The sequence below is a fragment of the Pezoporus occidentalis genome, unplaced genomic scaffold, assembly GCF_034315485.1.
Source record: "Pezoporus occidentalis ecotype Australia unplaced genomic scaffold, CSIRO_AGI_Poc_V1 ctg55, whole genome shotgun sequence".
Classification (NCBI taxonomy): domain Eukaryota; kingdom Metazoa; phylum Chordata; class Aves; order Psittaciformes; family Psittacidae; genus Pezoporus; species Pezoporus occidentalis.
Genome location: NW_026915888.1, coordinates 3801551 through 3814366, shown reverse-complemented (window position 1 = coordinate 3814366; position 12816 = coordinate 3801551). Strand labels below are relative to the sequence as shown.

At 54.5% G+C, this 12816-nt stretch overlaps 1 protein-coding gene across 1 annotated transcript; it reads right to left on the bottom strand.

Annotated features, from left to right (window-relative positions):
- Window positions 1–792: 792 nt before the first annotated feature.
- IL4 (interleukin 4) lies at window positions 793–2949 on the bottom strand. Its single transcript, XM_062637952.1, has 4 exons — window positions 2821–2949; window positions 2539–2586; window positions 1045–1176; window positions 793–897 (listed from the first exon to the last, which is right to left on the bottom strand). Exons 1-4 carry the CDS (start codon window positions 2947–2949, stop codon window positions 793–795), a joined length of 414 nt encoding a protein of 137 aa, XP_062493936.1.
- Window positions 2950–12816: the final 9867 nt, after the last annotated feature.

The window sequence follows — 12816 nt, the reverse complement described above, 5'->3', positions numbered from 1 at the left end:
AGCCAGAGCACTGCAGGAGCAGCAGCTTGTCCCCTGGAATATGGGTGCTGCCTGTGTTCTGCCTCTTCCTGCACACCTCCATCAGCTGTACCACCTATGCCATGCAGAGATGCTTTTCACACTGTTCTGCCTCAAAGTGTCTCTGTCCTGCACCCTAAGCCTGTCGCCCTGGATTCCTGCGGATGCTCTGAATTCACCTGCAGCCACTGGAAATGTTCAGCTCGCTTCCTCTGGAAGGCTTCCAGCCTGCTCATGCACTAGGTAATAAGTTGGTTGTGCTCTGGTAATGCTGCAGCTCCCCTGACTAGTGACTTGGCCCAAAACAAACCCTGCACTGTCCTGGGGCTTTCCCAAGTGCCACAGTAGGTTACAAAGCAGTGGACTTCATGGCTTTAAACCCCCTTATTTGGGAAGTCCCAGTTCCATCTAGTGTGCTGGAGCCAGCACTGCCCCTCCTGGCCCTTGTTGCCCCTTGCCAACATCATGGATAGAAAATACCCGTTCTTTCTTCCTTGCTCTGCCATTCTTCTCTGTCCTAGCTGTAGCCTCTCCTTGTGTCCCTCAGCAATCTCTGCTGGGATTGATATCACCAGGAGCAGGGGTGGGTCTCCATGCTGTGCCTGGCACCTTCAAGCTCTCCAGCACGCTGCTGCGCTGGGCAGTTTCTAGCCAAGAAGCATCTTGCACAATGCCAGCGAGTTTAGTGCAAAAATACATTTATTTAAAGAAGTTATTATAAATAATCTCTGACAAATACAGCATTATAGTTACGGACACAAACCAAAGGGCTGTTCACTTCAAGCTCTGCCCTTTTACCAGTCGGTGGAGGGCTCTGCGCAAGTCCAGGAGGAAATCACCCAGGGAGGTAGTGCTGCCTCCTGGCACGGGGCACGGGGCCTGGGAGAGAGCAGAACGGTCATTAGGGTGTTTGCTAGGGGGGGATCTGCTTCTGCAGCGTGGTCCTGGGGGTGAAGGGGTGAAAGCAGAAGCGGTGACTGAGGGAGAGGCGGATGCCGTGAGCAGGGAGGGGAGGCCCTTGTGTACCTTGTAGACTCTGCTCTTCCTTCGGAGCAGGCTGAGCAGGTTGAGGTGGATGCCCTCCAGGTGCCTGTGGCAGCTCCGGCCCTCCCAGGTAACTGTGGTGGCTTTGCATAAGGTCTCCAGGTCGTTGTCTTGCTGGAAAGAGATGCGAGTGGTTTTTGAGACACCCTTGTGTGCAGTCATGGCTTCATCCACAGCAGGTTAAACCAGAGCAAGTAAGAACCCCAGCCTGGTTTGGGTTGAAGGGACCTTAAAGCTCATCCAGTTCCAACCCCTGCCGCAGGCAGGGACAATAACACGTTTCTGTCCCTAAGGGCAGGTACAAGGTACAGCAGGAGATGTCAGAGCCCCCCTGAAGCTCCCCAGTCTGCTGCTGTCCTGATGGTGACAAGTCCTGGCAGAGCTCGGCACAGTGGTGAGCACCCTCATGCTTAGAGCATCGTGCTCCTGTTGCGGGACATGGTGCTCAGGGAGCTGTTCCCTGTGGGTTCCATGGGAATGGAGCTGATTTGATGGGGCAGAGGCTCTATGGGAATAACAAAAGCCCCTGGGAAGAGGGGACATTGCCTCCAGCAGGTGCTTTGAGGGGGTAAAGCCCCACAGCAGAGACACATGGAAGATGAGGAGCTGGTAAATGAAACACTGGTGATAAGGAAACTATTCAGCTGTCTTCCCTGGGGGATGTCCCCAGCACAGAGTTCACTGAGCCCTGCCTGCTCAGATCTCCTCGGCTTTAAACCAAGCGACACCACCAAGTAAGTGACCACCTTGTCCCCATGAGCACAGGTCTGCACGTGCTGGGTTATCCTGAGCACCTCTCCTTGCTCCCAGGACCCTTCCCTATGGCAGGAGGGTGCAGGGACCCTGAGGGGATGCTCAGCCCCCCCCCAGGGAGGCTGCTGCAGCCCTGGGCTGGTGCCTGTTGGTGCAGCTCAGTGCGAGGGCATTGGCTTTCTGTGAAAACAGGAACTCTGGGGCTGGGGAGCTCAGCTTAGGCAGCATTTTCAGAGCAGAACTAGGCTTCACTATCTGCTATTAAATCTGCTAAGTGAGGAGCCTTCCCCAGATAAGGGCTAAAGAGGGATAGTGTGTGTAACCAGCGTGTGCGATAGGCGCGTGTGGGTGCCTCTGAGGTGGTGGCACACTGCTCCAAGGCAAGGGAAGAAGTTCCTCTCCTCCCTTCTGAAAAGCTTGAGAACCCCTGCGTGCTGCTCAGACCCGTGCTGCCCATTCCTGCCCGTCCCTCCGGCCTCCCCTGTGCCTCCGGGGTGGCCAGGAGCAGCCGCTGCTGCTCCGGATGGAGATGGAGGTGGATGAGGGCACCAGTGATGCACTGCTGGACCCCTTACTCCCATGCGGTGCTGCAGGACTCCCAGGGCTTCACACCTCCCTCCTGGCCACCCCGTGCTCTCCTCTGCCCCAGCATCCTCTCCTGGTGCCCATCGCAGCCGTATGATTGTTGTCAAACAAGGACAAGTTCCACTTTTCCTCTCTTACCTTATCGCCTGCAAAAACATTCGTCACGTTCATCTTGTCACAGGGGACCTTTATGGAGACAGAAAAGAGAGGAGTGATCAGGCCAGAGAAGGGGCTAACATGGATCCATCCTGATGCGAGCAGGCACCCGTCTGTCCATCCATCCATGCATCCATCCATCCATCCATGCCCCCAGTGCGCTGTGAACAGCTTGCTCTGAGCCTGCCTTTGCCTCAGCATCGCTCTCATCCAGCCCAATGCAACAACTCATCCCTAAAGCTGATCCATGAGGACGAGCCCTACCTTTGCTTCCAGGAGCTCATCCAGCAGCCTGATGCTCTCCTTCAGGAAGATGGAGGTGTGCAGCAGAGTGGCCGTGTGGCAGCCTGACCGCACCAGCAAGGTGAGCAGCAGGGGCACCAGGATGCTCATGGCCTGTGTGCACTGAACCCTGTGCTGCAGGTTCTGGATATTTTGGTGCTCGACACCTGGGTGTGCTTTTCTGGAAGAACCATCTCAATTTATGGCTGTGAAATTGCTGAACCTGTAGGAAAAATCTCATTTTTCTCTGACCTGCACTTTCCAAGGCTGCTCCCATCCAATTAGGACAACAGGTCTTTGGTGTAAAAGTCAAGCTTTTCTTCTGATCTTGCATTACGTTTCAACGTAGGAAATTTCCACCCTAAGATAACGCTGGTAGGAGTCAGGTCACGTACGAGACAAGTGTGTAAACTCTCGGGTTTGGGGATTCTTCATTTCTAGGTATCCCAACACTTTCTCTACGCCCCAAGGTGAAAGCAGCTGAACCGAATCTGACCACGCTCCGATAGCGGAGCTTTGCCTTTCCTTCCTCTCTATCCATCCTGTGAGCTCTTCCACCTTGTGTTTCATTTGAATATCTCCAGATCATGCAAAGCATCCTTCATCTGCGTGTGATTTTCTGACTCTGCTTATCTTACCTTGTGCTGGGGAGAAACAGAAAGCGCAGCAGAGGCTGCAGGGCCCCGGGGCACAAACATCTCCTGGGTAGGAGCAGGGCATTGCTGGGGCTGGGCGTTATAGAGGGCTGGGGGCCCTCCTGGCCAAATGGGACCCCAAAACAGCGTGACGGTATGTGGGACAATGTGGTGATGGGCAGGGAGCTGGTGCAGTGTGGTCCTGTGGCATTGATGCTGGTGCTCACGTGGGAAAATGGGGTTTGTGTCTCTGCTCCAGCACCCGGCGTCTCTGTGAGCAGCAGCATCACTCCATGGCCTGAACCTCACTCCCCATCATCCCGTCCTGCCCCGCTTGGGAGCGAGGTTCAGGCCATGGGCTCTGCTCCACCGCCAGCCAGCACCACTGCAGGAAATCACGCTGAGACACGAGCTGAGCTGGGAAACTTTGGAGTTTTGTAATAACTAATAGGTATTTTTGTAACTCAAATAGCAACTTGCCATCAGATGCTTGATAAGAGCCTGCGAGTGCTCGATTGATCCGGGAGCAGCCAGACTGAGAGTGATTGTGTTTGTCTAACTCTGAAATGCCCCTGATGGAGTTGGTGCCACTGACTCAGAAAGACCTTTGTGAGGGATTTGCCGGTGGAGGGCTGACGTTTCCTACCTGCACCATCTCGAGGGGCAGCAGATAAGCACCGGAGGTGGTGGCCTCAGTGGATGGTGGCCATGGGGCCGGGCTTGCTGCTGGGATGCTCAGAGCAGCCCCACTGCACTGGGACGGGTGGTGGTGGGAGGCTCCCTGGTGGATGCTGGAAGAGGGGATGGATGCGTGGTCCCATCCCGCAGGCACAGTGACTTCCCCAGTGATCGTGGTGTAAAGCTCAAAAACTGGAGTAAATGAACAGAAAAATGCTAAATTAACAGGAAAAAAGTAACCTTTGAGCTACTCGGGCTGAATCATGGTGGAAAACCGCATCACTGGTGATGGGAAAGCCACCAGTTGTGTTGGGTTTGTGTGGCAAGGGTTTGGTGGCAGAGGGGCTGCAGGGGTGGCTTCTGTGAGAACCTGCTTGAAGTGTCCCCATGTCTAATGGAGCTACAGCCAGCAGCTCTAAGCTGGACCCACAGCTGAGCCCATCAGTGATGGTGGCAGCACCTCTGCGGTAACAGTAAGAAAGGGGGGGAAACCCTGTGGAGCAGCAGCCAAAGGGAGGACTGAGAATATGTGAGAGCAAGAGCCCCACAGACCTCAGGGTCAGTGCAGAAGGAGGGGAGGAGGGAGGGTGGGGGGAAGATTTGGGTTTATTTCTCATTACCCTGCAGTGATTTGATGGCAACAAACTGATACCCCCGTGTCACGTTTCCCTTGGGACGGTAACTGCTGAGTGATCTCTCCCTGCCCTTATCTTGTACCCGCCAGCCTTTTGCTGTGCTTTCTCTCCCCTGCCCAGTTGAAGGGGGCAGTGATGGAGCAGCCTTCTCTTCCCGCATCCTTTCCCGAGGGTGGGATGCAGCTGACGCTGCAATGGCTCCATTGCTGGCAGGGGCGATGGCCCCAGCTCCATGTGGTCCCCGTCTCTGCCCATGTGGGATGGGAGGATGTTTCTATAGCCCTGGCTTTGCATTCCTCCCAGCAGTCCTTCATGGATGAAACTGCTGCCATTTCCCTTGCCAAAGGAAGGTACTAGTTGCAGAAATGTGCTCTCTGTTTTCCTCCTCCCCTTTGTGCTCTGTGGACTGAAGCATCTCCCATCACAGAGGATCCTGCCCGTGTCCCCGCAGCCACCAACCCTGGGCTCCACTGAAAGCTGCCACCACCAGCTCAACGTTCCGTGTCCAGAGCTGGAGCATCCCAGGGCAGGCACTGTGAGAGAGCATCACTTGTGCCCAGGTAAGTTTGGGTTGCAGGGGCAGGGATGTGCCGCTGGTTTCGTACCTTTCTCTTGCCCACCACGCCTGGTGCTGGTGCTGATAGGGCTCAGGGGCATCCAGAGCAAATCCAAAGGCTGTGATTAACACTCCATCATGTGTGTTTGTTGTGGTTTCCTGCATTTACAATGCTTTCCAGCAGTTCTTTTGCCCCCGTACCTGCTGCAGCTCATCCCCTCTCCTCCAGCCCTTCCTCTCTCCCTGTGTTTTCCTACCCCACAGAACAGTTGGGTTCATTGGTGCCTTTTGCCTTCTTGAAAACTTGTTTTCAGTGGCAAACAGGGGAGATTTGCTGTTTATCACCCCAAAACCTGGATGGGGCTTGGAGCAAGCTGCTCTAGTGGAAGGTGCCCTTCCCAATGGCAGGGGTTGGAACTGGATGAGCTTTAAGGTCCCTTCAACCCAAGCCCGCCTGCAATTCTGTGATCCTATGGAGAATGCCAGCCTTTCCCACCCCATGGCAACCGAACAAGGAGGCAGCAACCCACGGTGCTCTCCATTAACTGCTGAAGGTGAGAAGAGGGGAATGAACAGCATAAAGCAAGAGCTCGTTTGTCAGTAGTTTATTGCTTAAGCCCTGAGACATTTTAATAACATCAGTGCAAGGTTGAAATGAAGCATCCAAATACGTGCAATTTGAATATATTAACTCTGTCATAATACAAATACTTTAAATAGAGGGAAGAACAATAAATTACGAATCCCTTGTCGTGGAAAGGCAATCGGGCAGTAAGAGTTCCCTAAGGATGAGGTAGCAGTATTTCAAATACAACTCTTCCACAGACCTGCTTTTGTATAACTTAAACGACCTGAAGAGTGGCTTTCCCTTTACGTTGTGGGTCCCAAGTGAAGAACAGCTTTCACCAGCCAGGACTTTTCTGGCCTTTAATCTTCAGATTATGCAGTATAAAAATAAGTTATTTAAATAAAATATAACAATAAATAAACCCCACAAGTGTGATGCCGATAAGCACCCGGCAGGTCCAGAGCTGTCCCACAGCCTCTCCCAGCCTTTACTTGTAATAACTTAAACTCTATGATCCTAAATGCCCACCCGCGATGGAGAGGACCCATTCAAGGTTGAGTGCAGAGCCCTGGAAGCCCCCTCCCTCTGCTGATCTCTCCTGGCTCCTGCTCTCGGATGCTGCCCTTCCCCAGCTCTGCTCCCATGAGGAGCCATGCCCCTGTGTGCTGTAGCAACTTGTTAGTGACAAAACGCATCACTTCAGCCATAGATTTCGATCTCTTTAGGAAGAGATGGTGATTGCGAAGAACCTCTCTTCATTGGGAGGAACAGGAAGCAGATAACTTGGTTTTGGTTTTGGTAGCTGCTGCAGGAACGAATTAGAAGCTCAGCCTCCTCTGATGGCCCATCCAGGCATGATGCTCAGATCCCCCCCGGCTGGGCAAAGCCTTCCTGGGGGAATCTTATCACTCCCAGGGAATGGGAGCCCTCCTGAGGGGTCTCATCCCTCCGGGTGCCAGCTGGAAGAGCCGCAGGGCTGCGAAGGGAGCACCAAGGGCAGCCTTACCCAGACAAGACCTCTGGTGCAGAGCTTCAGTAAGGTCTGACACACAGGACTGGGTGGGAAGCCTGGGAGATGCCCAGCGCCTGCCAGGAAGGGAACACTTCCCACCAGAGCGGTGTGATCCCGGCTCCCTGGCGTTCCCACTGGGACCTGCTGTTAGGATTGCATTGGGTTTAGGAGGGCTGGGGCAAGAGCTGAGGAAGTGCATGCAGCGAGGAGCAAGAAAACCTCTGCAAACCCTATTTCAGAGCTGCCAGCAGCGCGGTCCCTGGGCTGGGGGCTGGCAGCGGTGCTTGGGTATCATGGTGTAGCCAGCGTGGCCAGGTGCCTGTACATCCCCTGGGTGAAGTTGCCCAGCTCCGGTAAGAAGTTGCGCAGGTAGATCTCGTTTTCATCGCTCAGGGAGCAGCTCTGGGGAGGGAAAAGAGTCACTGCAGAGCTGCCAGCAGGATGTGGCAGCTTAGCCAGGCTACCGGCCCATGCCCATGGTTGGTTGCCAGTGCCTCTGCCTCCATATGAACAACGCAACGAGTAACACAGAAGTGTAGACACAGAACCCCAGCCTGGTTTGGGTTGAAGGGACCTTAAAGCTCCTCCAGCTCCAGCCCCTGCCACGGGCAGGGACCCCTTCCACTGGAGCAGCTTGCTCCAAGCCCCTGTGTCCAACCTGGCCTTCAGCACTGCCAGGGATGGGGCAGCCACAGCTTCTCTGGGCACCCTGTGCCAGTGCCTCAGCACCCTCACAGGGAAGAGCTTCTTCTTTGTATCTAACCTAAATCTCCCGTTTCAGTTTGAACCCATCACCCCTTGTTCTATCACTACAGTCTCTGATGAAGAGCCCCCCTCCAGCATCCTTGTAGGACCCTTCAGATACTGGAAGCTGCTCTGAGATACTAGGAGGTGCTGCCCCAGGAGGTTGGGAATTTGTCCTTCACTCAGGACAGGTTCCTGGCCCCTGTGCTCAGCATTTGACCCCCATGGTCACTGGTGTGAGGATGGCCGGGGCTGGTGGGGACATTCACCCTCTTCCCATGGAGGCAAAGTACCCTGCAGCAGCACAATACCCAAGCCTGGCCCCATGATAGACAATCAGTATGGGCTTGATCAGTCCTGGGGTGCATATGGGGGGCTGGCACTGGACTGGGGCTGTGCTGGGTGAAAGGGGACACGGGCACCCGGGGCTGGGGGCTGCAGGTCCTGCTTACCGTGTCTCCGTGCAGGCTCTGCAGGTTGATGATGAGCGGCTCATAGTCCTTCCTGCACCGCGTGATGCTGCTGAGCGCCGCGGCAGCCTGGCACAGCAGCTCCTGCTCCGACACCTGTAACCCAGGGCAATCATTAGCACCGTGTAGTTCAGTTAAGTCAATGCCACTGAGTGGTGTCCACGGCTGGGGGGAGGATTCGGGGGGAGCTGGGGACAGAGGCAGGTCCCAGGGTGCAGCTGGCATCACCCCAGTGACTGCACTTGAGCAGCTCTTGCTCAGTGACTAAAACAAGCCCTCCTGCTACGTGGGCTGTGCACCACGGTGAGGATGGTGCTGGCTACGTCTGTGCTCATTACAACTGTGTTCTCCACCTCTCCAGCATCTTTTACCTTTCGGTCCGTGAAGGCGACCTGTGCCACTCGGGTGTCATTGCAGGGGACCTGGGGAGGCGACACAAGAGAAAGGCATCGTTAAGAGACTGCCATTAGGAGGCCATCATTACAAGACCATCATTACGAGATCACCGTTATGAGACCATCCCTGAGGAGCTGTGCCATGCACCAGGAAGAGGTACCATGTCCCCATCCCTCTCTGCAGGACACGGTGTGGATGCACCCTGGATGCTGCCACCACTGAGAAGCATCAAAGCAGGCTCCTGGGAAGGTGGGACCTGGGCTTGCTCAGCACTTGCAAGCCCTTAAAGGGGAAGGGGCAGGAGGGTGCCTGGGTGCTCAGTGGGTGCTGTGGACCAGAGCAGAGCAGCTCACATTGCACCAGGACACCATGTCCCTGTCACCCTGATACACTCTGTATCAGCAGCCTCTTGTACCACCAAGTCAAGGGCTGAGCACCCAATGTCCAGGCTGAAACCAGTGCCCAAAGCTGGAGGTGGGATGCAGCAGACTGAGCCAGGGGTGGGCACTGGTCCTTATGGTGGCAGTGCCTTGAGCACCAAGGACCATCACCGTTATCATGGTCAATAATGTTCCTCTGCTCTGTAAGCAAAGCAAAGCCAGGAGGTGTAGCAGCATTTACCTGTGCTCTGGAGTTGAGCAGCTGGATGCGGTGGGTGATCTCTGAGAGCGTGCGCTTGGGAGAGGTATTCATCAGTGGTCTGGAAGAAACGAGCTGGAGCAGGGAGAGGACAGCGAGAGCAGCCTTCAGCCAGGGGAGCATCCTGCTGCTGTGTGCTGGGCTGGCCGGGGCCCCTCTGCCTCGCTGCTGGGCACAGCCGAGGTTTTATAGAGCGGAGAAGGACCAGCATCTCCATGGGCTGCCAAATATAGGTGTCTTCCTGTGCTGATGGGGCGAGACGGTGGGAAGTGCCCTTGCCCCAAAGAAGGGCATTATGTAATGATGGCAAAGGCTTCTCGCCCTTCACTGGCGCGATCTGTGTCAGCGACCATGCAGATCTTAATCACCTAATTGATAGATGGAGAGATACCGGGATGACAAGTTGAGAATTGCTCTTTGATGTTTGAGGATCTATTTACTATTGAGTGTTTGTAACGTGCTGCATGAACATGCACGACTCAACCATGCACGCTGCATGGGCAAAGCCAAGCCATGAGCAGGTGAACGTCTGCAAAGCTTTCCTTTCTCCTCAATGGAAAAGACAAGCAGTTAGGCAAAAGGACTGGCCTTGGGATGTGTGGGGCTGGATGTCTGCTGGGCTCCTGCCCTGGATGTCAGTGACTTGTAGGGGATGACATGACCCCATGGTTGAGTTTGGGGCCGAGCACCAGGAGCCAGCCCACTCTTGTCATGCAGGTGGGTCTGTGTCCGGTGGCTGTAGCTCAGGGATCACGCTCAGGTTAGAAACCCAGGGGATGAAGTGACACCGAAGCAGTTACTTGCTTTCGCACTTGAATGTGCCCTGCGCTGGGGATTCCACCATCAGGGGATGTGGGTAGGAGCACCCTAGTGCTGCTTTCCAGGGCACCCCAACCACCTCCTGATCTGGGGGACCTCTCCTCCCTTGTCGCTCCTTCTCCTCCAGGACCGCAGCGCCCTGTGCAGCTCAGGTGGGAAAGGGCATCCCGGGTGCTGGCAGCACTCTGGGGCAGGAGCAGGCTGCTGCTGGAGGGCTGTGCGCTGCGCGCCCATAGGAGCAGCAGCTCCGGTCGCCAAAGTCAGACCCGAGAGAAAAGAGAAACCTCAAAACTTTTATCAAGATCCTGAACATCTGCAGAGACAAGAAAAAAAACCCTCTTGCATGTAAAGGAAGAAGCGGCTGAGGGGGTTTTCTGCCGTGTGGGTGTGTGGGTTTAGCTAGGACTTGCTCAGCTCTGTAGCACATATCCCAGCCTGTGGGGATGGCTCCTGCAGCACCCGGCTCGGCGCGGCGCCTTCCAGCCCCACGCAGGACTGTGCCCGTGGGCCATGGCGTCCCACGCTGTCCCCTTGCCATCCCATGCAGTCCCATTCAGTCCCACGCTGTCCCCTTGCCATCCCATGCAGTCCCATTCAGTCCCACGCTGTCCCCTTGCCGTCCCGTTGCCATCCCACACTGTCCCATCCTGTCCCATGCTGTCCTATGTCATCCCATCCTGTCCCATGCTGTCCCATGCCATCCCATGCTGTCCTACGTTGAACCATGAGAGGACATCAGAAAACCAGCAATAACCACCTCATCCTTGAGCGACAATTGTCACCATGGCTGAAGTGTGTTATTAGTGGGAATTCCACAGGGAAAAAGTTGACTTTCTAAAGTAGCTCATTTCTCCCCCAGTTCCTAAATGCCTTTTCCTAGCACTGCTGCGAGCAGAGGTGACACTGCTTGGGGCACCCCATGGCTCTGCTCACACCAACGCCCCGCACGGCTGCCCTGGCTCGGGTAAACCGAGCCACAGACCTCCCCCTGTACCCCGTCAGAGGCTTGTAACCAGTTGTGAACTGTTAAATTCCCTTAGAAAATGTAGGAATTTGAATGTTAGCCTTGTTTTAATCGCTATTTCTAATTCTCAGTGAAGTCAACGTGCTGCACAGCCCCAGGGAGAACCGAACTGCACGTTTCTGCACCCAAAGGCAGGGCTTTTTCCTCTTCGTTTCCTCCTTTCCCAGCAGTGAGCCAAGGTTGGTTGCCCACAAGCACCACACACAAAGGGAAGAGCAAAGGGACAGGCTGGAGCCGTGGCCACCACAGGATGGTACCAGTGGACATGGATGGAATCAATGGGAACAGGTATGGCCGATGGCTATGATCAGAGAATGGTTTGGGTTGGAAGGGACCTTGAAGATCACCCAGTTCCACCCGTGTGGCATGGGATAGATTGCCATAACTCAGACTTAGAGGGGCTGCAGCTCCGTGCGGCAGCGTCCCCTTCTCTTCCCTGGCTCTGTAGGAAAGGGGAGCAATGGTCTCTGCTTCCAGATGGGTTGAATTTGTGCCTTCCCATGCACACAGGTGACAGCTCTGCCTCAGCACCATTGCGGAGGCAGGCACGAGGAGTGGAAGGTTTCCCAGCCAGCTGCACTTGTCCACCCCTGGCACCACGTACCCCACTTCTCCTGGGTGATTCCCAGCTCACGGCTGACTTTCCTTCTCCCATGGTTCCCTAACGCACTCAGCATGCCTTGTCCTGGCAATGGGAGGCCAAGTTCACCCCTATGGCAGTCCCGGCTGCACCGAGCCATAGGTTTTGTGGAGGAGAGACTGAGATCATGACATTAAGAACCAGTGTCAGAACTCACATGGTCCAGTGGACGCTTTAATTGTGGTGATACAAACACCTCCAGGTCTCCCCCATCACTTTTGAGAGCCTAATTTTGGACAACCCTCCCGTTTCCTTCTTTCCAGTACTCTTCCAGCTTGGCCTGGTAGGAAATCCTCATGGAGAAGCCACCACACAACGTTCAGAAGATGGTGAAGTTAACACAGCATTTTCTAACATGGAAAAAAACCACCCAAATGTGGGTCACTGTGCAGTGCCTACAGCAATGTGGTATCTCTTGAATCAGTGGCTGACTTTGCAGACGCGTGTTTCAGCCCCAGGACATGGAGCCAGCGCTGCAGCGACAGCCATGGGCTTGTGTTCTGCAGAAACCAGATTACAAGAAGTAGGAGGAAGGTGATGGAGGAGAACTGGAAATTGCATCCCATTTCCCGAAGGTGTAAGCTCGCAGGAAGCAGACAGTAAGTGCTGGCTCCTGGCACTGTCTCTGGGGTAGGGGAGTAAACAAACTGTCATAGTGAAATAGATTAGAAATGATATTTAATGTGACATTTAAATGCTATCAAAGCGAAATGATGAAGCTTTTGGAGGCATCGCCTCTGTTTACTGGTTTGGTTTGTGGTGGTTATTTGCAGATAACTGCATTGGCATTGTTAGCTGTAACTTTGAGGGCATGCAAGAGCTGTGCTTGCCTAGAAGGTGGCCTGCAGGAGCAGAACGGGACCTCAGCACTGGAACCTGGACAGAGGTTGCTCCAGGGAGTAGCAAGTTACACGTTCTGTAAGTCACGCTGTTGGCTTCAAGCAGGTCAGAAAGCAGTTTTGGTTGGGAAAAGAAGGCACAAATTCATCTTCCCTGAAGCTTTAAGCACCTGAAGTGCTTTGGGCCGTGTTTGTCTTTGCAGCAGGCAGCAAGCAGGCAGCAGCGCTGTGCTGCACAAGTAATAGTGAAAGAAACATCAGCAAATCGAAGTGTTGGTTTTCCACTAACTGTAAATACACATTTAAATAGCATCAATTCCACT